Source organism: Microtus oregoni, unplaced genomic scaffold, assembly GCF_018167655.1.
Source record: "Microtus oregoni isolate MIOR12 unplaced genomic scaffold, Mior012 000150F_ref0000365, whole genome shotgun sequence".
Lineage (NCBI taxonomy): Eukaryota > Metazoa > Chordata > Mammalia > Rodentia > Cricetidae > Microtus > Microtus oregoni.
Window position 1 is genome coordinate 914464 of NW_024544800.1, and position 26759 is coordinate 941222.

Consider the following 26759-nt stretch of genomic DNA (forward strand, 5'->3'; position numbering starts at 1 on the left):
TCTTCCTGCTCAAGCAACCTGCAGTGAGCTCCAAACCCTCAGTCCTTTAGGGCGGCTTACCTCCTCAGCTAAACAGTGCAGCTTCTTCAGAGCTGTCTTCCACTGTGGATAAAACACTAGAAGAGGGGTTCGTTAGACTGGAGAGAAACCGGTGGAACCCTGTCATCCTTTCACAACACCCCAGATACTTGGTCCCAGACAAGCTGAGAGTAGGAGCAGAGATGCCAGACCTTTCCTTTTGTCCATGATAATGTGGTCCCCATCATACACCAAGCTAGCTAGAGAACTTCCCTAAAGGTGACATTTCTGGGCTGAGAAGTTGCTCTCCAGGGGCGTGTGATGTCAGATAGGTGACAGAAGTCCGGAGTATCTCTAGCGGGAAGAGAGGCCAGCAAAAAGCCACACCTGCTTCTCTGGCCTGCTGCTAGAACTTCATGTTTTACACAACCCACCTCGGCAGTTTCCCAGGGTAACTGTTGCTCGCTCCCAATTCAAAACTTCCTTCCAAGTCACTTTTGGGACAAGGGCTGGGCCGTTCTCACTGTCTTTGTGGTCTCTCTGCCTTGGGCCTTAGACCCGAGGCTGTGCTAGAGACCCCAATTGCTTTATGACAGTGCTGATTTCTGGTCTACCCAGCTGGGGCTGGAAAAGGACTACACCAGCCAGGTGGTTGAGTGAGCTGTGGTTGCACCCTATCACTGGGAAGTGTTCAGAATGCTGATAAAAGCGGGAGTGCCAGTCAGTCAACATCCAAGTTCATTTTAAAAGTCCCTCTGAGCCCACAAAGCTCTCCTACACATGGGATTTGTCCAAGTTGTGAGTAAGGAATGGGGCTCCCAGGTATGGTAAAGCCAACACATGTGAAGCATATTTTTCCTGACTCTTTCTATCCTGGCATAGATAGTCCCGGAGCCCTAGTGGGTAGAAGTTTGGCTGGGATAAAGGACATTCAGCAGGGATTTGGGTGCTAGGTACATTAAATACAGAAGCTAGGTAAAGACATTGGCCATTGGGGTTGGGGTAGAAGCCACAATGGTCAGGCAACTAGTATGCTGGCAGTCGGAGTCTAATCTGCCTTAGTAGAAGCAGAAGTGGATGACATTGACCTCTGGGAGGGTAACAGGATGAGGGTGAAGTAGTCCCACCGGTGCTTGCTGCCTGGGTGGTGCTGAGGCTGAGGAGAGGTGATGGCTGCCAAGTGAGGTCTCTGTGGCAAGAAACGGATTTTCTGCATACAGTACCTCAGTTTCTCCCTGTGTGTCAAGGTCTCAAGCTTTGCAGATAAAAGTTTGGACTTGCAGTCCTGGAAGATCATCTACCTGTCTGATAGCTTGGGATATGAGGTGTGGAGGGGGTAGGGAGAGTGCGAGCAGAGCTTGCTTGAACATGGAATGGGGGTATTGGGCCATGCCCCAGGACTTGAGCCATCACTGGCACAAAAGGAGTTAATGCCAGGGACCGCGCCCCCCGTGTCCGGGCACGCGCAGCGCGCCCCCTCAGTGCGCGGGCACAGCAGCCAGGCTGCCGGAGAGCTGATCTCGGGGATTCGGGTGCGGAGCCCTTGGCCTGGAGGCGATATGGGTGGTCCTTGGCCGGGTTCAGTCGTTTGCAGCCGCCTGGGGAACAGGTGAGGCCGCCTGCTCCGGTCTCTCATCCTCTAGCTGCCCATACCTTTCCCCAATCCTGTCCCCTCCCAATCCCGGGTCCCTCCACCTCCCCAGCCAGTGGCTCCCATCCTTCTCAACCCCATGTTCTCCATAGGTACCCCTGACCTCCCAACCCTCCCTCGCTTTGCTTTTCTCTTCTACCTCCTCCCTAAATCCTGCATCCCTATCATCCTCCCGCCCATGGTCCCTCTATTTCTATGGTCCAGCCTGCATGCTCACCAAAATACCCCTAACGAGAGCCCCCAGCCCCATTCTAGTATTGCACATTGCCAATACCCCCTCCCCTGCAGTGCACCCCCATTCCCCTTCCATCATAGCATCTTATAGCCAGGTTCCCTCCCCCACTCTCTGCAGCCCCCCCACCCAACGGAGGCCTTTATTCTATCCTCCCCATTCTAGGGCAATTTCATCCTCCAATACCATTCCAAACCCACATAGCCCCCAATTCTGCAGTTCTCAACACTGGTCCATTCCAACACAATGCCCCTTACCCAACACCGCTCCAGCCCCCAAAGTCCCCTTAGATGCCATTCTCATCCCAGCATTGCTGCCTCCCCTTGTCTTCTCCCAAATTGCAAGTTGGACCAGAATGGAGATCTTGCTTGGCCTTGGGAACTCACAGCGGGTCCTAGGGTACAGAGGGCATTTGGGGGTCGGTTGGTTTGTCTAGGTGTTCACCAGAGGGAGGGGCTGCAGCGAACTGACTCAATAGGGGCATTTGGCGCCGAAGGGTTACTGGAAAAGAAGGCCTCTAGAAAGGGTTAATGGAATTTATGAGGTGGGGGCAGCATCTAGGGGGTTAACGGAGGGGGGGGTGCTGGCAGGGAAGCCGTGTGAATGAGCGGTCTGTGCCCCAGAGTTGCCATGGAGACGGTGAATGGGGGGATTGTGTGAACTCAGCTGCGGACTACCCCCCCCCATATACACACCCACCCACTCCCTCCTGCCCCACCTCCCTCTACCCCTTCCTTCCCCTTCCCCTCCTCCTCTTCTCCTCTTCACCCGGGTGCATTCTGGGCAGTGTCTGGGATCTCCCCACCCCATACTTTGCTCCCCATTTCCTCTGAGCCCCCATCCCTTTAGTCACTTTATCTGCCTGCCTGCTTTCCTGCCTCTCTCTCTCTCTCTCTCTCTCTCTCTCTCTCTCTCTCTCTCTCTCTCACCTCACACACACACACACACACACACACACACACACACACACACACACACACCACACACACATTCCCCTCCCTTGGTGGCCGTTTGCCGGTCGGTCGTTCCCAATTTCCCTCCCCCACCCCTTCAGCCACTTCTTAAAGGAACATGCCTGCAATCTCGGAAGGCCGGAGAAAAGGGGGGAAAAACTAAATGTGCTTCTGTGTGTGCGTGTGTACAAGTGCGTGCTTGCATGCTCATTGTGTGCATGTGTGTCCATGCGGGACACACATGTCCGTGTGCCTGTGTATATGTGTTGACTGTAACTGTGTCAGAAGACCTGTGTGTCTGAGTGTGTTGCTATTTCTGTTTCTGTCTCCACCTATGTGTCACCATTATGCCGCTTGTGTCTGGATATTTACCTATGCGGGTATGTGTGATTTTGTTTCAGTAGGTCTCTGTGTGTGTGTGTGAATGTATCACTGTGAGGCTCTGGCTGTGTGAGGCAGTCTGTTTTGGAATGTGGGACTGAATGAGGGGATCTCTGTGGGTTTGGAATGTATGTCTCTACCAGTGAATATTGCAGTGTCTGTGATCCTGGCTTGGTCCCTCACTCCCTCTTTGAGTCTTTGTGAGTTTATTTCATGAGTTCCAAGTGTATGTCCCTACACCCTGTTGTTTATTTTACACTAGACTAGCATCCACAATGCCTAGCGTGCTCAGCAGACAGATTTTTACCTTTGGTTCTAGCATTGGCTGTGAATGAAGAGCTAGACAGCAGCAATGACAAAGGTTTAAGGACTTGGCAGCTGCGGAGGCTGGGGAGAACAGTCAAGGAGGGGCGGGGAAGGGTCTTTGGACTTAGGGGAATAGCTGTGGTGCTCCCTGCCCTGCCTGAGGGGAAAGGGCATATCTCGGTGGGACCCTCTGCCTGGCTGCAGCTTTTATTTTCTTGTCCTGGAATGAAGTTGGCAGCCATACTGGAAGCCGTACTTCCAGCTCTTCCTATCACTGCATGCTCTGACTCCAGAAGACCATGGTGAACTCCACTAATGATGGAGCCAGAGTCGGGAACTGAATTTGCAATGGCCACAACTGTCACTCTGTTCATCTCCTTAGATTTTTTTTTCCCAACCATGGCCAGGCACATAAAATAGCTTTGAAAAGCAATGGGTCGCCTGTGAGTGCCCGGAACCCTGGGCATGTGAGACCTCTAATTGTGGAAAAATAGGCTATGCCCACCAGGGTCCCAAAGACTGATTGTCCAGCCCTCACAGACCATCTTGGATGACACATGCTTCCCTCTTTCCACAGGCCTGTCTGGCCCTAAGGGAGCCCTCTTTCGAAGTGGTGGTGCTTGGACGACCCGCTCTCTGCTCTCTGCGTTGCTGGGCACCTGTAGGTGTCCCTCGAGAGCTCAGTTTTGAGGTTCAAGTCTGTGTGGCCATGAAGGGGCTGCCTATTGGGCTGATGCTGTGAACCCGGAGTCTGCCTCTCCTGCCAGTACCCCTGCCCGGAACATGTGGCTGCAGCTTGGCCTGCCCTCGCTGTCCCTGAGCCCCACGCCCACAGTTGGCCGGAGTCTGTGTCTCACGCTGTGGTTCCTCAGTTTGGTGCTGAGGGCCAGTACACAGGCCCCAGCACCCACAGTCAATACTCACTTTGGGAAGCTAAGGGGTGCCAGAGTACCATTGCCCAGTGAGATCCTGGGTCCTGTGGACCAGTACTTGGGGGTACCCTACGCAGCTCCCCCGATCGGCGAGAAACGCTTCCTGCCCCCTGAACCACCCCCATCCTGGTCAGGCATCCGGAACGCCACACACTTTCCCCCAGTGTGCCCCCAGAACATCCACACAGCTGTGCCCGAAGTTATGCTGCCAGTCTGGTTCACTGCCAACTTGGATATCGTCGCTACTTACATCCAGGAGCCCAATGAAGACTGCCTCTACTTGAATGTCTATGTGCCCACGGAAGATGGTGAGTGCTGCGGCCAGGCATTGTGCCCTCCTTGCCTCCCGCCTGCCCTGTTGTGTTTGTGGCTTGCATGTGGTTGTGTGCCCTGCAGCATGCGTCTGTCTGTCTGTGAAGATGCTTCTAACCATCACTCCGCTTGGCCTTTCCCCTCCCTATTCTTCCTCTCCCAGCATTGTCCGAGCTCCCATGTATGAGTGACACTGGTGCCAGAAGGGGGCTGGCCAGGCCTGAGAGCTTTGACAGGTCTAGGTCCGGTGCTGGATGGGGGTACCCTGGGGGAGTATGGGTGACTGCTGGCAGCTGCCCGCGGGAGGATGCTGGCTCCACCAGGCCCCCCTGTTGCCATTTCCACCTGCTTCAAAAGGTGGTAGGTGTGTGTGGCTGAGGGAGCTGGGTGTGTGTGGGGGACAGGGGGGCAAGCCTGGTTGGAGATGCTTAGGTGCCTCCTCTTCCACTAGCTGATGCCTCCTCCCGCGGGGGTCACATTAAGGTAAGTGACAGAAACAAGGAGATGGTGGGACAGGCTCTCTGCCATGCGCCGCCGCTGCAGAGCAGCTCAGCTCCTGGGGCCTGGGTGGGGGGGATGCATGCCCCTGGGCAGAGGCCTCCTGTTATTTTTTAGTTTTTTATTCATTTTACAGTAAAGCGGATTTCCAAGGAATGCGCCCGAAAGCCCAACAAGAAAATTTGTAGGAAAGGAGGTAGGTAGCGAGCCGGCGGGGAGGGAGAGAGAGAGAGAGGGAGGGCTGCTTGCCCACCTGCCCCTGCCCCTGAGGACCCAGCCTTCCTTCAAGTAGCCCAGGTTGAGAGGGTTGTAAGCAGACTTAAGGTCCCAGGCTTAAGGTTCCACCTCCTCCAAGGGCCCTGGCTGTTTTGCCTAAGGCAGGTTCAGAACAGAAGCAGAAAGTCCATCGCTTCTAATCTTCCCAGCTTCCAGCTTCCCTAAGGAGTGTGCCGAAGATAGACCCAGTGCTTCTTTTGGTAACACCTCAGAAGAAAGCCGGCAGTCAAGATGGAGCCAGAAGCTCCACCTTCCCCTGCAGCCAGTGCAGATATGAGGACCATCTCTCCAGTACTCAGTCCTGGGTTGAAGGTCTATACTTGAACCTCCCCCACTGAAACCTAGGAGAAACTCGGGTACATAGATTTAGCTGCTCTTGTGTAGCGCCCACCCTGCCCCTGCCTCACCACCTCTGACCAGAGCTGAAGGAGTCAGGCTACTCCCGTGGCAGAAACTGGAAACCTTGGCACACTGGAGACTCTAAAGAAAGCCAGTTTGAGATTCACCCTCCTGATGAAGGGATTTGTTTCCCCATATTGCAGTGTTTCGTTTGCACACCACTTTATGTTTTCTGCCAGGGTTCTTATATTTACCTCTTAGATCCCTCTCCACATTAGGGAAGCAAGCAAGGCAGAAAGCAGTATTCCGATTTTACAGATGAGGAACCGAGCCCAGGGGAGTGACTTGCTGCACAAGGCCCTGTTGCCAGTCTAGAGCAGATCTGAGGCCAAAACCTAGGGCTCTTAGCCCTCAGGGAATGTTCTTTCCACTGTAGCCCATGGAGGTAACTTCCACCTGGCCAATGCCACCTCCCTAAAGCATAGATCAGAAGTGACTGGGTTGGGTCAGTCGACTCTGGTAACAGCCTAAGGAACAACGACAACCACAACTCAACCCTTACGAGCCTGGCCTTTGTTTTCCCCTGATGCTCTAGGGCAGGGTTTCTCCCGTGTCATCATGATTCTTGGGATGGAACAATCCCTACTGAATGAGAATCTCTAAGGACAACCGTAGAATCAGCACATTCTATAGCTCCTGATGTGGAGGGCTTTTGATGCCCACTGGAGAAGGGAGTCCGACTAGCTGCCCTTAAGAACAGTGTTTTACCTCTCTTGACATCCAGCCCTGGCCCCTCCTGCGCAGTAGGAAGTGAGCAAAGGCTCTCATGCAAATGAAGGATTTCTCTAGTACCGTCTGCCCCCAGCAGCAAGAACGCTGGCCTAGGAAGCACAACCCCTGTGACCTAGCCTCCGCTGCCAACTCATATGTCACTCTTTTGATTCTCTCTCGTTTTTCTTTGCTTTGCTGTGTTTTGTTTTGCTTTTGGAGGCAGGGTCTTGCCATGTAGCTTGGGCTGGCCATGAGCTCTTTATATAGCCCAGGCTCAGAGGTCAGTCTTCCTTTTTTTTTTTTTAAGAGCCTCCATTTCCACATGGAAAGGCAGAAAGACCATCGTGGCTGTAACCTTCCATTAACCTGCACGTGTATTTAGGGAAAGGGTTTTGAAGCTGCTCTCCTGAGGTACTACTTAGTGGGGTGCAGTGGGGTGAGGAAGAGATGTTATTACTGTTAGCCACTGCTTAGGAAGGTCTTTCAGGGCTCCAGGAAGAGCCTATGGCAGGCCAAGCTCATACTGAGATTTTGGCCAGATTGCTGACTGGAAGCCACCACGCAGTGTGAATATTTTGCCAATTTTAACTGTGGACGATGGGCAAGGTGCTGTTGGGATGTGAACGGAGTCTAATCATTGTTTGGAAGAAGCTCCTAGGCTGGTATTACAGCTCTGCTGGATTTCTTAAGTCCATAGGCACTGGGAAGGGGGCTTTAGATAGGATAGGGCAGGTCATTTGTTTAGCTGTTCAAATTAGTTCCCTATCCTGGGCCTGTTATCCATCTGAAAAAGCTACAAATCTTGCCTCTTTGAGCACACAGGGTGTGTGTGTGTGTGTGTGTGTGTGTGTGTGTGTGTGTGTGTGAAATGGACAGGACAGCTGGGGTGGCCTCTGTAGGATCCTACATGGTGCCATGTCTGGGGGTGGTACCTGGTAAAGCCATGGCAGCAAGGAATTGTTCATCAAGGACATGCTGAAGGAGCAAAGACATCTGTACAGGGGAGACTGGGGCAAGGCTGGGGTGATGTAACAAGCCAAGAACCCCCAGAGCTTCGCAGAAGGAGTTCCCGAAATGAAGGGTATCCTGAGAAGGACCTGCCCTAGCCCTGCCTCCATGGAGTTGAAAGGAATTTATGTTTAGGAAGGAGTGATTCTGCTGGGTGGCTGATTCACTGTGCGGCCATGTCTCATTGAGATTCTGAGGGCAAGACCAGCAGGTGCTGAGCTAACGTGTTAAGACAGTAGGTGCCACCGGAAGTTCAGGAAGCCAGAGGTTATTTCTACTAGAGCTGGGTTTTTGCCCGAGTTGGAAAAGCATCTTGTATCATAAGGGTTGTTACTGTTTTGATCGATAACTCTAAGGATATTCAGTCACCAGAGTGCAGACCAACAGAGAAAGAGGGCCCTCTGCTTGCTCCAGGTTCAAGGTATCTGTGATCATGGAAGCAAGAGGGTAAGGTGTGGTACCAGCAGAATTACTTCCATTTTGACACTGACCAGCAACCAGGCAGTAGTAGATCATGTCTTTTTACAGCCATTCTAAGATGTTCTTCTAGTCTCCTCAGAACTAGAAATGGTGCCAGCCAACCCTCCCAGGTCCTAAATCCCTTCCTTCCTCCTCTAGTCTCTTTCCTCTCCTCTCCTGTCATGCTCCACCTCTTCTCTCATCTATTTCCTCGTTCCCTTTCCCTCACCCCTGAGAGGTGGCATGATGCAGTGGAAAGACCATAAGGGCTTCGGAGTCAAGCAGACCTGGGTTTGATCCACACTCTAGCACTTCCTAGCTGTGTTATCTTGAGCAAGTCACTTTACCTCTCTGAACCTCAGTTTCCCCATCAGTGAAAGAGGAATAAAAATGATGCCAACCTCACTGGGATGTGAGGATCAAGCAGTAGAAGTAGAATATGTCTGGCGTGTGGTAGATGTTCAGTACTCAGCATATGGTAGGATCCATTTCTCTCTCTCTCTCTTTCTCTCTCTCTCCTCTCTCCCTCCCTCCTCCATTCCCTTCTCCTCCCCTCCTCTCCTCCCCCTCTGGCTCTCTCCTAGAGCAATACTTGCTGCTCTTAAAAGTGGTTCCTATTTACCATTATCAAGAGCAGGGGGGCCCAGTGAACAAGGCCAGAGGAAAAATTTCATCTCCCATCTTCTCCTGCGGGAATCAGGGTCAGCTGAGGCCGGGCTCGAATCTGCCCACTGGGACCTGGGAGCTCAGACCCGGGGTCCCGGGTAATCACTTCCGCCCTAAGTATATCACATAGATATCCGCAGATGCTGGCAATGTCACTCCTCACCTTCAGGACCTTTCCCTGCCCTCCAGCTCAGCCTGCCTGTGCCTACACATGCAGCCCTTCCATCCATCCGAAATGAAGTTTCCACAAGTGGGCCTCCGGCTCTGTGCCCCAGCCCACCTGCTGCTACCTCCTTCCTAACTAAATGAACTTGGTTGGGGACAGGGAGGCGGGGCAGGGAGGTGTAGGGAGGTCAGCACAGCAGAGGCCTGCAACACCATCATCCTGATGAAGGTCTGGGCCTCAGCCCACCCATTCCCTCAGTTCTTGCCATCCCTCCTGCCTGTCCTGGGCCCAGGCTCAGAGCTGGCTTGCTGGGCCACACTGCAGTCATGCTGTTTTTGAATTCTCTCTCTGTTTTGTTCTCTGTTCTGTGCTGTTGTGTCTCCCCGTGTCTGGTCCCCAGGATCCGGCGCTAAGAAACAGGGCGAGGACTTAGCGGATAATGACGGGGATGAAGATGAAGGTATTTGGGGGCTGCAGGGCGCGGCGGCTGGTGCATGGCACAGAGCCCCTCCCCTTCTCAATGGGGAGAAGCCCCGTCTGTCTGTCTGTCCGTCCGTTGGTGTGTTTCTGTTCCTGTACAAAGCCGCTGGGCTGTTCCTTCGTCTTTGGCCTTATTGGCCACTGGGACTTTTGGGGTAATGAATACGGCTGGCAGGAGCAGGAGACTGACCATAAGTAGAGCCATAGGGAGGGTGTCTTCCTGGCCCTGGCTTCTGCCCCTCTCCCATCTTCTATGATTCATGGGCACCTGCCCATATGTGGTAGCAGAAATGGTGAAGGGCAAGCAGGGCCAGGGAGGGTGGGAGGAGGGACAAGTAAAACTGGGCGGTGACAGGGTGTCTGGGATTCACTAAGGAGGCCTCTGGGTCTCATGAGGAGCCTAGCTCCCGGGAGAGCGGCCCTGCTAGGATACACCAAGGGGCAAGGGAGGGACATTCAAGGCTAGCACTTTCCCAGCTTTCTTCCCCAGAAGAAAGATGGCCACAGGGCCAGAGGTTGCAGTAGGTTGGGGACAGGACCAGAAAAACTGTGGCCTAATGAGCCAGGCTGTGGCCCAGATACCACAGCCATCAGCAGATGAACTAAGGTTCTCGAGTAGTGATGGGACCAGCCTTCCTCCATGAGGTAACAAGATTGTTTGTGCTGCAGCCAAGAGCAGTCCCTTCTCCACCCATGCTCTGGGCCTGCCCCTTTGGAGGCCCTGGAGGGGCCAGGCAGTTCAGGGGATTCACTGGTGACTGGCAGGGCTGTGCCGGTGTGGCAGAGAGTGGACCAGCTCACAGACTGACAGGTGACAGACAAGCCGAGGTCGGGTCTGGAGCCTTCTCTTGACTGCTCCAGCCCAACACGGTGCTGACTGGGCTCAGGAAGACCCCTTGCTGAACCCTCAGGCACTGGCCTGAGTAGAGACTTCTACATCTTAACTCATGCCACGTTCTGCTCCACCCCAGTGTTTCCAGCTAAGTTTGCCCAGGAAGAATGGGGGATACGGGCATGTGGTTAAGAAACCATGTCTATAAGGTTCCCCCACCCCATCTCTACCATCCACTCCCCCCCTTTCCCCACCTTCCTGTTCTCTCCCTGTGCCACCCCTTCTCCCCACCCTTTTCGTCTTTGTCTGCACTGGGGGGGATCCAGCTGCTGCCAATGGCCGTTTTTCCATGTAACTGGTCTAGTCCTGGGGGTTTCAGGGCTCCCCAGCTCCTGCTTTCTAAAGCCATGTCAGGTCCCAGGACTCCTGGGTGCTCAGGGCAGGATCTCACCTGGTGCTGCTAAGGGATTACCAAGCCCTTGTTATTCCTTACTATCCCAGAAGCCAGCTGTGGTCACCCAGGCCAGAGGAATTATGCCCACAGGGCCATTTTCAGTTGGGGGGGGGGGTGCTTGAAACTCAAATCTTTCAAAATATTATACAGGTTCAGCTCTCTGGCCAGTACTTGAACTCTGGGCCTAGCAGCCCCGTAAGTCCTGCCCTCAGAGATGGCAGTGGTGTCCTGGCACCTGGAATAGCTTTGCTGCCCGCACCCACCCCCCAGGGCTGGCGGGGGTAGGGGAGCAAGGGCATCCTACCTAGCCTGTGTCTCACCCCTTCTCCTTACAGACATCCGCGACAGTGGTGCTAAGCCTGTCATGGTCTACATCCACGGAGGTTCTTACATGGAAGGGACAGGCAACATGATTGATGGCAGCGTTCTCGCAAGTTATGGCAACGTCATCGTCATCACCCTCAACTATCGGGTCGGGGTGCTAGGTATGGTTCTCTGCCAGGTGCCTAGAAGGAAGGCTGGCTTTGAAGGGAGGGGAAAAGAATTTGGGGGAAGTTGGTTCTCTAACTGCTGTTAATGACCAGTGACCAGGGGCTTTCTTGCATCCCCAGGCCCCATCTCAGAATATTTAGATGCCAATGGAAATTCAATTCAAATTTTATACTTTTTTTTAAAAGGTGGGGTTAGACAGGGTATAGCTTAGGCTGGTCTTGAACTCCTGGTCTTCCTGGTTCCACCTCCCTAGTGCTGAGATTTTGGGCATGGGCCACCAGGTATGGTTTAAACTTTGCACCAACTCTCAAGTCAGGCCTCTATTACCAGACCTCTGCTTGGCTGGGTTTTGTAGGCCCTGTTAGTTTTCTGGAGTCTTATCTTCATGGCTACCCACCCAGCCCCACAGTCCTAAGTACATATGCACATACAGATATGCCTTCTAATCCACCCTGTAACCACACACCCTTATACACTCACACATCACGTCCATCCACCCACTCCCACGCATACAAATACTTTTCGCTCCCTGAAGCACATGCGCACACAGCTCCAGCTTCCTCCTACACAACCCGCACAGAGCGAGACACATCCAGTCTCGCTCACACATATCCATAGACCCACACACTATATGCTCCACATGCACACCCCACACAGACTTCTCCCACCTTCCCTATATATACACACGCTCTTAAACATGCTGCGCGCTGCATCTTTTAGCCACAGCCACGCCATAAATACCATACACTCCCAGAGTCGCAAGTTTTGCTGCCCTTCTATTGCACCTTACATAAACACCTAGACTCTGTACATCCACACCCAGATTCCACATAGTTATGTATACATAGCTATGCCTTCCACTAGCCCTACATACACACCACATACAACACATGCACAGCACACATCTGTATCCTCCCACATGGCTCACTTGTGCATTCACTTCACACATGATGGTACTTCACATATGCATACACCTCTCTTTCTCCTACTCTACACAGCACAAACCAACATTCTTTCTCTTTGCATGCATTTAGCTTCCTACGTGTCCACAGCACCCACCCCACAAATTTACAGCTACACGTGCACGCGCGCGCACACACACACACACCCTCTGCTTCCACACCAGTTACCATTCCCATTCACTGGACATATAACCCCTCACACATGCACACCAAATAGACCCCTCCCTCCACATACCTAGTTGGATGCACATGTCCACAGTCTTCCCACATATTCTCTGCCAAGATATACCCAATACATACACATGTGCTCACCCCTTACCGCTCAAATACTCATACATCCTTGTACCTAGAGCTGCATCTGCGCACACACACTTCTATCTACCCTAGCCACATTCAGACTCCCTCGTGTACATACGTGTGCACACATTCATCTCTTCACTCTTACCCATTATGTGTGCCTATCCATACCCACACACATGTATTTGCCAAAGCCTCTCCCCATGTACCACCGTGGATCCTACCTACCACATACTCTGGCTGTTTGGGTGCTTTAGGCTGTTTATCTATCTTGCTTATGCCTCCTTTGATGACTGCCAGGATCCATCGGTAGCCAAGGTCTTGAGGTAAACAAACACCCAGAGGAGGTTACAGAGCATATAGGCCCTTGCTCCCTTTTAGATGATCATCCAAGCTTCCATATTATGGTGGTGGCATGAGGAAGCCATCTTCTTCCCTGGGGGATTGTGTCCTCAGGGTTTCTGTGGGGGTCTGTGGGCCCAGATGTTGAATCAGCAGTTCGTGTGCTTGCTGGGCAGGAGCTTGTTTGAATTTGCCTATATTGCTTTGCCAGTTCCAGGCCCAGCGGCCCCCATGGCCCTGCATTTTGCTTCTGGGCGGGGTTATATGCACAGAATGGCAGTCTCCTCTTGACTTACCCACAAGTCTGTGTGGGATATACACATATTTGGTGTCAATCTGGAGAAATGAGGCCAGGTGTGGTGGTGCATGCCTTTAATTCCAGCACTTAGAAGGCACAGGTAGGTGGGTCTGTGTGAGTTCAAAGTCAACCTGGTCTACATATCGAGTTCTAGAATACCCAGGCCTACATAGTGAAACTCTATCTCAAAAACAAAACAAAACAAGAAACAAAGGAAAAAAATACCAAACCTCTGGGGAAATGATACGCCTGAAAAATGCTTTAGACTGTGTCTTCTTCAGTGGCTCCCTGGGATCTTGGGTATGGAACACGTAGGGCACCTCTTTGGTCTCTTCATGATCTGATGGGCTTTAGATTTCAAGCTTCTTCCATGTCCCCCTGTCTTCCTGTACTGCCTCAGACACCATGGCAAGGCTCCTGTGTCCCGTTGAGAAAGGGGATCTAAGTGTCATTGTACCACAGAGGTGACTGTAAATTCACACACCAGGGCCACACAGTTCTGAAAGAGCAACAAAGGCACAAATGTAACCGCAGACAGACAACATACATCCACACACAGTAACCCCAGACAGACAACATACATCCACACACAGTAACCCCAGACAGACAACATACATCCACACACAGTAACCCCAGACAGACAACATACATCCACACACAGTAACCCCAGACAGACAACATACATCCACACACAGTAACCCCAGACAGACAACATACATCCACACACAGTAACCCCAGACAGACAACATACATCCACACACAGTAACCCCAGACAGACAACATACATCCACACACAGTAACCACAGACAGACAACATACATCCACACACAGTAACCACAGACAGACAACATACATCCACACACAGTAACCACAGACAGACAACATACATCCACACACAGTAACCCCAGACAGACAACATACATCCACACACAGTAACCCCAGACAGACAACATACATCCACACATAGTAACTAGTGGCCCAAAGCAATTCGCTGATTTCTTTCCTCTAACTAAAAGAAAATACTCGATTCAGTGGCTTTCAGGAATTCTAAATACGAGAGTGCATTTTACAAGGTGTCCTGGGATGTGCAGAGAATACTAAGCATATGAGCTGATGCTATGTTAGCAGAGCGGCAAGGAATGGAAGAAAAGAAAGGACTGGAGGAGAAAGAAAGTGAGGTGAAAGTAAGGAAAAGAATAAAATGACAGATGAGAGAAAAGAAGTTGGGAGTGCCACTGGGATGTGAGGCAGAGAGGAAACACCAGATTTCGGTAGGATTCAAGGTCTCCATGGAATCAGCCAGGAGCTGTGAGCTGTATGAACGGTGGCTGGTCGGGAGCCCTCTGTGTGCTGTCCTGGTTGGAATGTCCCTCTCGTCTCCTCAGCCACTCTACTTTTCAGCTTCTCTATGAGAACTCCTTACACTCTCCTGAGATTATGGATCTTCATCAAAACAACACAGACACACACATGTAATTTTTGTTTTTAAAGACTGAGTCTTGCCAGGCAGTGGTGGCACACACCTTTAAGAGGCAGGCAGATCTCTGTGAGTTGGAGGTCAGCCTGGTCTACAGAGCAAGTTCCAGGACAGCCAGGGCTGGTACACAGAGAAACCCTGTCTCAAAAAAGCAAAAGCAAAACACCCAACTAACCAACCAACCTAACCAAACAAACAAACAAAAGACTAAGTCTCACCGTGTAGCGCAGGCAACCTTAACCTTGAGACCCTCCTGCCATGCATCTAATTACTGGGAATAGAGGCACACATCACCACACTCAGCACACTAGTAGTTAAAAAGAGGACTTGGCAGTGCCCCCTGAAGCTCAGCCATGGCACTCAGGCTAAGAACACTGACTTTAGCACCTCCTCTCATCTGAGTAATCAGAGAAGTACATCCTTGAGCTAAGCAATTAGTGTTACAAAGAACACTACTCCACACTTCGACAGAGTTCTGGGCTGAGATCCGGTCAGGAGTTCCCAACCACTCCCTACATCCTCTTCAGTGCCTGTTCTGGAACACAAATATAATCAATAAGTCACTGATTGCCTTCTGGGTACATACAAGATGTTTTTGTCTCTTGGCACTCGCTGTAGAACATGAGTTTGTTCCTGATGCTTGGGGAGCTTGCTGTGTAGCTGAGGCCCTGTTGTTTTGTTTTCCAAAGTATATTTTAAAAAAAGCAGGTGGCCAGTTTTGGACTCCAGTTACATGCATTCACTTGCCTGCCCTCCTACCAGCATCTCCTGAGCACTGAGTACAGCCAGTCCAAGGAAGAAGCTTCCCTAAGAATCTTGAGAATGTCAGCAAGTTAATTCCGGGAGATCTCCCCCAACCCCTGACCTGCCAAGCCAGAGGGGTAGCTGTTATTTGAGACACTCCCACTGGACTTGGGGCCAACAAAACAAAAGGAATCCTCCAGGATATAGGATGTGGGTATATCTAGAAATAGTGGATATACTGAGAACATACGGACTTGCCAAGTTTTATTCGGGGTTCCAAAATTAACTTAATTCCACATCATTGCTCAGGTATCTTCCAGGCAAACTGACTGCATGGTGAGTGACAGTCCTGGAGTGACACAAATACCTAGTTTTGATACAATCTGCCAGATTCCTCCATCTTCTGTTGACAAGCAGCTTATGTATACTGCAGTATAAACTTGGGTTCAAGGAGGCTGACTCAGATTTATTTTGACAACTTGTGGAGTCGGGTATTGGAGTCTTTATTCTCACACAGTTTCTGTGAATGGCCACAATTCTAGGAAGCAATCGATGAGTGGCTTCTTTCTTAGACTGCAAGGCTTTGTGCACTCCTGGTCAGTCATTCTTAACCCATCACCTTCTGAGCCTGCTGGCTAGGGTACCAGAAGAACTCTGTGCAGTGAGGATCAATGGCTGGCCCCAGCCACATACGTCACTATTCCTTCTCTGGAAGCTCATGAGGTGTGAGGGAACAGAGGTATGGCCAAACCCTCTACTTGGGCTTTTCAGGCAGATCTCTGACTGTGTGAATCTGTCTCCCTCCCTCCCTCTCCCTCCCTCCCTCCCTCCCTCCCTCTCCCTCCCTCCCTATCCTTCCCTCCCAACTCCCTGCTTTCTCCCTAGAATCTTGCCCTGTAGTCCAGGAGGCCTTAAACTCACTCCATGAGGCCTTGAACTCAAACTTCTCCTGCCTCTGCCTTCTGAGTGCCATGGAAGTGTGCCCCAACCATGCACAGCGAGGACAGACAACTTTAACATATCTCACTGAACATGCCTTGACAAAGACTGGAGCCAAATCGGCTATTGTCTAAGTGAAAGAAAGGGGAAAATGATACAGGGGAGTGAGAGGAGAGAAGGCAGACACATGATAAATTTTGCTAGCACACCTCAAGACTTAGGTAGCTGAGATGGGTGTTGGCTGGCATAGGGTTTTTGTTGTTTGTTTGCTTAGTTGGTTGTTGGGGTATTTTTTTTTTTGCCACCACCCCCAGCCCAGTATAGGTTTTAAGATTCACGGGAGTCACTTGCGTTTTTGAATGGGACTTCCCACAACAGAGATGCTGCCCACCCCGCCCCCTCTGAAGGAACTAGAGTCCTTCCACTTACTGTTGCTCAAGCTTACTCTAATCTCCTCTCCTTTTCTTATCTGGAACCTGGGGTTATGAAAGACATGTGCCAAGGTTCTGGGGGGGAATTAATAACTACTTACATACTTAATTTTACCAAAGGAAATTAATAACACCCTCAAAGATGGTAAAATGAATTTTTTTGCAGAAGCTAGGCATAGAAAGACCTGGGAAAGACAGAGATGTGGTTTCTGCCTGCTTGGCTCTGCTCTATTTGAATTAAGCTTTTGCCTGCAGACTGCCAGAAATGCCAGCCAGCTCTCTGCGAGCTGTGGGCTCTTCTAACATGGCCCTGAACCAAGCTGATTCCAGGTGCTGCGAACAGGCTTTTAACTGCAGAGTCAAAGAATACTGATCCAAGTTTGGATTTCCAGTGTGTAGGAGCACAGCAATTACACCCACCTGGAAAGGACCCTTCCAGAAGCCTAGGGCAGGAGAAAATAGACGGAGCCTTCCAAGGAACCCAGGGATCAAGGAGGAGATAGAGGAATGAGGCAACAGGATCAGCCTAAAATGGGAGGGGGTGATATAGGGCATCTCTGTGGGATAGCCAGCAGGTGGGCGGGAAGGTAGTCTCCATGGTAACAAGTCTCCACAGCAGCAAATCCCAGCAGGTGGGTGGGAAGGTAGTCTCCATGGTGACATGTAGTCTCCTCAGCAGCAAATCCCAGTGGGTGGGCGGGAAGACCTGTTTCTGTGGTAACGCAGTGCACTGACTTCCTCGTCTCTCCACCAGATGAAAAAGATGATCTGACCCAGTGGCTTCTCAACTTTAGCAGGCGTCAGCAGCACCTGGAGAGCTTGTTAACACAGACCGCTGGGCTGCATCCCCTAGAGTTTTTGATTGCTTAGGTGTTGGAGGAAGGGAAATGAGGACCTGCCCTGAGAGTGATGGGAAGGGGGCCTTACCAAATCCCTGGGAAGAATTGGAGCTGGACAGATTTGCACGGGGTGGGCAAGGCGAGCTTAGGGAGTGCTGCCTGTGTGCTCCTCACTTCAGAGAGAGAAAGAAGGGGAAAATGTAACTGTAGCTCTACCATGTGCTTGCCTTCTGCTCATTTTATCCTCGTTACAACCCTTTGAGGTATTTTTATCCCCATTTTACAGAAGAGGAAACTACAGCCCAGAGATTTTAAATAACTTGCTGAAGGCCACATGTCTTAAGATGCTGAATTTAACCAAGGGCTGTTTGGCTCCAGGGTCCTTGCTTTCTGCACCGTATCTTGCCTGATGTCAGGATCACACCCCCAGATACTACATCAGGGCAGAGAATGCTGAGTTCAGGCCACTTGCAGGCCCTTCAGTTGTTTCCTAGAGGAAACAACCACTTCAAATGCTCTGGCCCCTCTGTCCAAACCGGATCATGGGAGGGAAGCAGGGGCTTTACCCTGCCTGTATTGGTGATGCTGGACCTTGCAAAAAGAAGCAGCGGTTTGTGTTAGCATTAGTGAGGTGGGAAGTGTTACATGGCTGCATGCATCTCCTCCATGTGACACTTTCCCAAATCCATTCCGTGCCATCATAACCCAAGTCCTGCGTCCCTTCACCCTCATTCTCCTCTGCCTTCTGTTGAATCTAGGTTTCCTAAGCACCGGGGATCAGGCTGCCAAGGGCAACTATGGACTCCTTGACCAAATCCAGGCCCTCCGCTGGGTGAGTGAGAATATTGCCTTCTTTGGAGGAGATCCCCGTCGAATCACGGTCTTTGGCTCGGGCATTGGTGCATCCTGTGTCAGCCTCCTCACACTGTCTCATCATTCTGAGGGTGAGTAGCTCTTGAGGACCAATGTAGAAGAGTTTGATGCTGGTACACCTTGAGTTTCAGGTATCCCAGGCCCCAGAATGCCTGGCTTCAGATCCCAGATGTGCCCAGGAGAATCAACCAGGCCTTTGCCATCAGTTCCGTGTCCCTTGAGGGGGAGGGGGTGGGAAGGCAATTGTTCGTGCAGGGAGAGCTACTTCTCCTCATGCGGAAGAATAATCTCCATTTGCACCCTGAGAACGATGTGCGGCTCACATGGGAGGCTTATTTGGGAGAGCGGGAACAGAACGCTTCTCTGAAGGGACAATAGTTCCTTACAGGCGAGGAAATCTTTCCGTATGAAGGGCATGTTACTTCAGAGTCAAAATCTAAGGTGAAAATTGGTTTCTAGGTGTAAGAAACACTCATTGTCTACCTTTCTTGGGGAAAAAGTCTGAACAAGAGGAGAAATGGTCTAGCATGAGAGATGGGTCTGAAGTGAGACTCTGGCCTAGGACATCGGCTGCTCTGAGGGAGGCAGACCGTTGTTAGACCAGAGACTCCCTCCAGGGCTCTACCCCTCACTTAAAGAACACTCATTTTTACCCTGTTTCTGATGTGGGTCCCTCTGCCAGTGACTTTCTGAAGGACTTGCATAAGCCCTATTTTGCTAGGCAGGGGAATGTTCTCTTTCCATCTAGACTATAGAGAACAATATATCTCTGAGAGGCAAAGCTGAGCTTCTTATGGAGAAAAATTGTCCTTGAAACAAGTGCCCTTCTCTAAAGTGAGGAAAAACGTGAGCGAGAACACATTTTTATAGTTGAGATTGACCCCGTGAGGGAGCACTCTTTCAAGAAGCCTGACCATCTTTTGAAGAAGGTTTGTCTCTGAATGCGAGGAAGCATTGTTACTACACCAGAAGCTATGTCCCTGTGTCCCTCTAGAAATGACACTGATGGAAAACTAAAGTGTCGCTTGCATTTGCAAAGAGAGGGAATGGGAAGTCGGGCGTGGTGGGGCATACCTGCAATCTCAGTGCCTAGGAGACTGAGGCAGGAGGACTGCCACAAGTTTGAGGCCAGCCAGGGTTACCTGCAGGACTTTGTCTCAGAAAAAGAAGGCACACACACACACACACACACACACACATGCACGCGCATGCACATACAGACAGGGAGAGAATATGAATGAATGAATGAATGAATGAATGAATGAATGAATGAATGGAAGGAGACCTGAGTTACATCCCCAGCACCACCAGAAAGAGTATCGGTTTCTAGGTGAGAGTAGAGAGAACAGAGTCCTCTTTTTTTCCCCTAGAGAAGGGTGAGATGACTGGCTGTAAGGGTGCCCGTGTCTGGAGAGAGGCCTGGCACCTCTTCTGACTGGAACAACACTGTGCTGTGTATCTTAAGGGGGATTGTGGCTCTAGAGACCTGGCTTCTTTAAAGATTTGTTCTCTCCGGGTAGAGGTGTGGCTCAGTGACAAAGCACTTGCCTACCCCGTGGGATGCTCTGGGTTTCATCCCCGCACTAATAAATGTATCATGGAGGAGATCTGAGAAAATGGCTCTCTCCCCCCTCTCTCCCCCTCTCTCCCCCTCCCTCCCTCCCTCCCTCCCTCCCTCTCTCTCTCTCTCTCCCCCCTCCCTCTCTAACCCATACTTCTCTCCTCCTCTCTGCTCATGCAAAAGCATCTTTCCTTTGGCCCTGAGTACATGAGAGCCAAATTCTCCCTTGGGAGTATTGCAGCTAGAGAAAGATAGTTCTTTCTTTTGAGAGCTGGAGGAATCTTCTTTTTGAATTTGGGGGATGGGGTCCCTCTAGCTATGGGGAATCTGGATGTGATATGTCCATAGCTTCAGCAAAAGAGGATCTGTGGAGAATCCACACTGCTAGGGCACGTGCCAGGAGATTCTCAGACCCCAGGGCCTTTGCTCTTGGGATTCATCCCTCAACTCCCAGAATGTGGGGCTCTCTCCTGCCTGCATTTCTCATCTCTCATGAAAAAGACCCCTTTGTGGTGTAAGCGCCAGCTCTCTGGTGGTGCGTTGGCACAGAACTGGGCCCAGCTGGGCAGGAAGCAAGAGAGAGAGAGACAACGAGTGATAAAGAGAGGAAAGAGCATAAGGAGGCCCATTTCTGGGCCCCAAGGGGTTAATTCTTCCTGGCATTTCCTTTAACCCCCAAGTTACCAGCCCCTATACCAGGACTGGGAAACTGTGTGTATGTGGCAGGGTGGTGGGGGGAGGGATCCACAGGAAGGGAATCAAAGGAGCTCGGCAGCCCCACTCTGGTTCTGCCCTGCCATCTCCTCCTTCCTAGCCAATCCACAGCAGAGGGTGACCTCAGTGAGAAAGGATAAAAGGTGTTTTATGGTCATATGTGACATGACAGCTCTGACCCAGTGCCACCTGTATTCTATAGGGCTTTTCCAGAGGGCCATCATCCAAAGTGGCTCTGCTCTATCTAGCTGGGCTGTGAACTACCAACCAGTGAAGTACACCAGTTTGCTGGCAGACAAAGTGGGCTGTAATGTGCTGGACACGGTGGATATGGTGGATTGTCTTCGACAAAAGAGCGCCAAGGAGCTGGTAGAACAGGACATTCAGCCAGCCCGCTACCATGTGGCTTTTGGCCCTGTGATTGATGGTGATGTCATTCCTGATGACCCTGAGATCCTGATGGAACAGGGAGAGTTCCTCAACTATGATATCATGCTAGGTGTCAACCAGGGTGAGGGTCTCAAGTTTGTAGAAGGGGTGGTAGACCCTGAGGATGGTGTCTCGGGCACTGACTTTGACTACTCTGTCTCCAATTTTGTGGACAATCTGTATGGCTACCCTGAGGGTAAGGACACCTTGCGGGAGACCATCAAGTTTATGTATACAGACTGGGCAGATCGTGACAACCCTGAGACCCGCCGTAAAACCCTGGTGGCGCTCTTCACTGACCACCAGTGGGTGGAACCTTCAGTGGTGACGGCTGATCTGCATGCCCGATATGGCTCACCTACCTACTTTTACGCCTTCTACCATCACTGCCAGAGCCTCATGAAGCCCGCGTGGTCAGATGCAGCTCATGGGGATGAAGTGCCCTACGTCTTTGGTGTCCCTATGGTAGGTCCCACTGACCTTTTCCCCTGCAACTTCTCCAAGAATGACGTTATGCTCAGCGCTGTTGTTATGACCTATTGGACCAACTTTGCCAAGACTGGGTGAGTAGAAAATGGGGTGTCTTCTTTGGGACCCCAGCATGCTCCTCTGCCTAACCTCTTCTATTACCTCCCTTCCTGTGCAAGTCCCTAGATCTTGCTTGGTAACACCTTTATTCCCCATCTTGTCACGGTTCTGCACTATTTTCCCTCCTTCAACTTTTTGTTGAAGAAGGTAGTAGAGTTCTTGTTTAGCATGCCCCAGGCCCTGGTACCCAGCACCACCAAACAATAATTGTGTCTGTTGAGGCATCTGAACTGAACAGGAAGGCATTACTGGTAGAATCGTGGGAGTCAAGGTTAGCTGGCCAAAGGCAATATGAAAGGGGAAGAACGCGCACTTGGAAAGAGTCTTCCAAGGGCTCTTGATAAAACTGGGCAGCTGAAAGGACTGATAGATACTCAATGGCGTGTGAGAAGACAAAGCATTAGCACAGCCTGATGGCAGCGGATGAGCTCAGGGAAGAATGAGAGGTTTTCATGCTGCCTGCCATGGGAACTAGTTCAAGCCCTGGGGAAGAAAGGAGTGGGGGCGGCGACAGGACCCTGAAAAACATGGGAGCGGTGGGAAATTTTAGAGCGGTGGGTGTGAAAGAAAGGAGGCTGGGCCTTTTCCTTTCTCCAGGTAGCATGGTGACCCTAGGTTTCAATGTGGTATTTCAGGGATCCCAACAAGCCGGTACCCCAGGATACCAAGTTCATTCACACCAAGGCCAACCGCTTTGAGGAAGTGGCCTGGTCCAAATACAATCCCCGGGACCAGCTCTACCTTCACATCGGGCTGAAACCAAGGGTTCGTGATCATTACCGAGCCACCAAGGTAGCCTTTTGGAAACACCTGGTGCCCCACCTGTACAACCTGCATGACATGTTCCACTATACATCCACGACCACCAAAGTGCCGCCCCCGGACACCACCCACAGCTCCCACATCACTCGCAGGCCCAATGGCAAGACCTGGAGCACCAAGCGGCCAGCCATCTCACCCGCCTACAGCAATGAGAATGCCCCTGGGTCCTGGAATGGGGACCAGGATGCAGGGCCACTCCTGGTCGAGAACCCTCGAGACTACTCCACTGAACTAAGTGTCACCATTGCCGTGGGGGCCTCCCTCCTGTTTCTCAATGTGTTGGCCTTTGCTGCCCTTTATTACCGTAAGGACAAACGGCGCCAGGAGCCCCTGAGGCAGCCTAGTCCCCAGAGGGGAACTGGTGCCCCTGAATTGGGAACTGCTCCAGAGGAGGAGCTGGCAGCATTACAGTTGGGGCCCACTCACCACGAATGTGAGGCTGGCCCACCCCATGACACACTGCGCCTCACAGCATTGCCCGACTATACCCTGACCCTGCGGCGGTCCCCTGATGACATCCCACTCATGACCCCCAACACCATCACTATGATTCCCAACTCCCTGGTTGGGCTGCAGACCTTGCACCCCTATAACACCTTTGCCGCGGGGTTCAACAGTACTGGGCTGCCCCACTCACACTCCACTACCCGTGTATAGCTCTAGCGCGGAGCACAACCCACCTCCCAGCCCCCTCCCTCCCAGCCCCACAAACACACATGCACACACATACACATATATGTACACGCACGCACCCACACCCTACAGCAGACCCATCTGCACAAACACAGACAGATGTGGACATGCACCCGCATGTACAAAAACACAAATCCAGAAGTGAACCTGAACAGGCCCTTCAAATGGGGACACATATGAGTCCTTGGTACCAAGGGCCCATGGAATAGCAGCTGGAGCCAGATCCCTGAACCCGACCAGACACTCCTGGGGCCCTGGAAAGCCACAGCCGGACACCCCCTTGGTGCTCGCCTTCTTGGAACTGCACCGTCTAACCAACTGCAGACTTGGGAGCTTTCAAGAGCAGGATAGCTCTTCCTCCCCCAGACTTGGTCTTTTCTCTGGGTCTTGTTTTTGTTGATTTTTAAAAAAATTGGAACCAATGTTTTTCCAGCCCGTTGAATGCTAAGCAACTCTGGAAGGGAGGGCTTGAAGATCAGGACTCTCTGGTTCTGAGACTCCCAGTGTTGCTTTATACGACCAGACCAAGGAAAAGGACCCTCCAAGACAGTAACAGATGGGAGCAAGACTATGGGGTGAAAGGAGGAAGAGGCTAGCAATGGATGGGGCTGGAGGGCCATCAAGGACAGAGCACCAACTTGGCTGTGGCCCTGTAGAGGACTGCAGCATCAGCCTGGCTAGACCAGGAGAGCCTAGGTTCGGTAAACTAAGTACTGTGGAGGCCCGGATCTTATTGGACCTCTGGGTATATAATCTGGGTTCTGCCTCTGCCCTTGGGGAAATGATATCAGAAATTTGCCCCCTTTTCTTTACAGTCTCTTTGTGTCTTTCATTTCTCTTTCAAAACAGCGGTGGTTTTTTTTTTTTTTTTTTTTTTGGTTTTTGGTTTTTGGTTTTTTTGGTTGTTGTTGGCTTTTTCTTTTCTTCTTCTTCTTCTTTTTTTTAAAGAAAAGTTCTTAAAACACTAACGGAAACCCACGGAGTTTGTCCTTTGTAAAAATTTTAAACACAGTGTCTTGATATAAAAATAATAAATCCAGTTAGCACTCCCAACCTGCCTCCCGTGCACAGGCCTGCCCGAGCAACCCCTGGAAGCCAGGCGCCTGCTCAGGCTGGAAGCGCAATCCTCCAGCAGCCTGAGACCTCCTGCCTGGTAGCTCCTGCAAGTCCGGGCTGTGCTCTACTTGCCCTGGGCCCCCCTGCCTAAAGCCTCTCTGATGCTAATCCATGCTGCTCTACCACCCTCCTGCCCGCAGCGCTCAGAGTTCCTGCAGCTGAAACCTGTCATCGCCTCGGGCCTCCTAATGAAACAGCAAAAATAATACTTCCTTCCTCCTCTGCCACCAGGCCACCACCACTGCTGCCACCACCTCCTCCGATGCCACCACTACCATGGTCATCACCCTGCCCCCAACTCGGACTGGGGGCTAGGGGGAGGCTTGACCTCTGACCTGCTGAAATTCTTTCTCCTTTGGAAATGCAGTACACGTGGCCTCTGCCTCCATTGACTTACAGAAGGGCCAATCTCCTTCCCTCAAGGGATGCAGGTTTCCTTTTCTGTGAACTGGAATAGCAGAAGTCATCGGAGATCAGTTTCTCTCGGGGACTGTCACTAGTGGCTCCCTGACAACTCTGGGGGATGGAGTCAGGAAGAGGTCCCATAGGGTTAGTTAGCATCATGGGGTTTTCTATTGTCCTCTGTGACTCGAAGGGCTGAACTTGAAATCTGTTCATCAAGTGTGACAGTTGGGCAAGGCTGCTGATACCTCAGAAGCCAGGAATAGAATTTGTTCAAAGTGACCCTGAGAAAATCGGGAGATGAGCCATCCCATGGCAGGCTGATGTGCAGAGGGAGCAAGGGCGGGTAGTGCACACAAAGACCCAAAGCCAGGACTAATAGGCTAATGTGGTGCCTGGCACTGGAGCGGGGCAATGGTTAACAGAAGGGCTGGGAGAGGAGTGCGTTTTGAGTGATTTCATGATTGGGAAATAGCTTCTTTTCTTTATTCTGTTTGAAACAAAGATACTAGCATATAGTAACAAAAACATCAGGGAGGACCTGGGAAGTGATCATAGAGTGACTCTTAAAAAATAAGTCACCCCAGAGGTGCATAGTCCAGCCCACTTACACCTGGGAGGAGGAATAGGAAAGGGAAGGTCAGGAGTTCGAGGTTATCCTCAGCTACATAGTGAACTTGAGGCATGCCTGGAATACCTGAGGCTCTGTCTTTTTTTTTTTTTTTTTTTTTTTTTTTTTTTTTGTGTGTGTGTGTGTGTGTGTGTGTGTGTGTGTGCCATACATATGCAGGTGCCCTGGAGGCCAGAAGAGGGTATCCAATCTCTGGGAGCTGGAGTTACAGGTGTTTGCAAGCTGCCAGACATGGGTGCTAGAAACCTAACTCAGGTTCTCTAGAGGAGCAGGAGGTGCTAATCACTTAACCATTCTTCCATCCCCAAGACCCTGTCAAGAAAGAAAAACAAAAGTAAATGAAAAAGAGACCTAGAATTTGACCCAATAGTTTATGAGCCTGTCGTCAGTGCCGTGGTGCAGTGGTTAGGCACCCAAAGCAGCAGCAGCTCTAGCTTTGGTGAGCACACTTCAAGTTGGTGGGGAAGCAGGAAAGCTCTGTAGAAAAGTGACATCTCTAGGCCAAATGCTCTGCTGATGGGTTGCTTTGTTTGGTTTGATTTTGATTTCTTTTCTTTTTCTTTTCTTTTCTTTTTTTTCTTTTCTTTTTTGAGACAGGGTCTTACTATGTAGCCCTGGCTGGCCTGAAACTTGCTGTGTAGACCAGGCTGGCCTGGAACTCACAGACATCCACCTGTCTCTGTTTCTGGAGAGCTGGAATTAAAGGTGTGTACCACCACATCCAGCAAAATGTTCTCTTTTTAAAGATTTTATTTTTATTTTTTTAGATCTATTTATTTTATTTTATATGTATGAATGTTTTGCCTGTATATATGGATGTGCAACATCTGTGTGCCTGATGCCCATGGAGGTCAGAAGAAGGGATTGGATCCCCTGCCTGGAACTAGAGTTACGAATGATTGTGAGCTACCACGTGGGTGCTGAGAACTGAACCCAGGTCCTCTGCAAGAGTAACAAGTGCTCTTAACTATTGAGTCATGTCTCCAACCCCGGATTTTAGTTCTATGTATATGTGTGTGCACATCAGATCCCCTGGAGCAGTAGTTACAGGCAGCTATCAATCATAGGTCAAGTGTGCTAGGAACTGAACTCAAGCCCTCTGCAATCATAACACATGCCCTTCGCCACTGAGTCATCTCTCCAGCCCCCCAGGTTGTTTTTTATGTTTGTTTTGTCTTGTCTTGTTTTGTTTGAGACAAGGTCTCTCTATGTAGCCCTGGCTGTCCTGGAACTTACTCTGTAGACCAGGCTGGTCTTGAATTTACAGAGATCTGCCTGCCTCTGCCGCCGAGTGCCGGGATTAAAGGCAGTGTGCACCACCATGCCCGACCCTAGGTTGCTTTTTTTTACTATAGAAAGAAGAAAACTGATGAAG

General features: G+C 51.1%; 1 protein-coding gene across 3 annotated transcripts; it reads left to right on the top strand.

The window, feature by feature from the left end:
• Nucleotides 1–1502: 1502 nt before the first annotated feature.
• On the top strand, nt 1503–26025 carry LOC121444957 (neuroligin-3). 3 transcript variants are annotated; one of them, XM_041646914.1, is made up of 8 exons: nt 1503–1627; nt 4119–4781; nt 5420–5479; nt 9369–9428; nt 11070–11219; nt 18314–18499; nt 20906–21695; nt 22356–26025. In XM_041646914.1, the coding sequence occupies exons 2-8, from the start codon at nt 4325–4327 to the stop codon at nt 23197–23199; spliced, it is 2547 nt and encodes an 848-aa protein (XP_041502848.1). In that variant the 5' UTR covers nt 1503–1627; nt 4119–4324; the 3' UTR covers nt 23200–26025. The 3 variants fall into 3 exon arrangements, with proteins under 3 accessions (XP_041502848.1, XP_041502849.1, XP_041502850.1); XM_041646915.1 differs by lacking the exon at nt 5420–5479; XM_041646916.1 differs by lacking the exons at nt 5420–5479; nt 9369–9428.
• The last annotated feature ends 734 nt before the right edge of the window (nt 26026–26759 follow it).

What these genes read in the sequence shown, in the direction of transcription:
- LOC121444957 (XM_041646914.1), top strand. Translation starts at nt 4,325, where the DNA reads ATGTGGCTGCAGCTTGGCCTGCCCTCGCTGTCCCTGAGCCCCACGCCC. An exon ending in CTATGTGCCCACGGAAGATG is followed by an intron (nt 4,782 to 5,419) that starts GTGAGTGCTGCG and finishes TTCATTTTACAG; the next exon opens with TAAAGCGGATTTCCAAGGAA. An exon ending in GAAAATTTGTAGGAAAGGAG is followed by an intron (nt 5,480 to 9,368) that starts GTAGGTAGCGAG and finishes TCTGGTCCCCAG; the next exon opens with GATCCGGCGCTAAGAAACAG.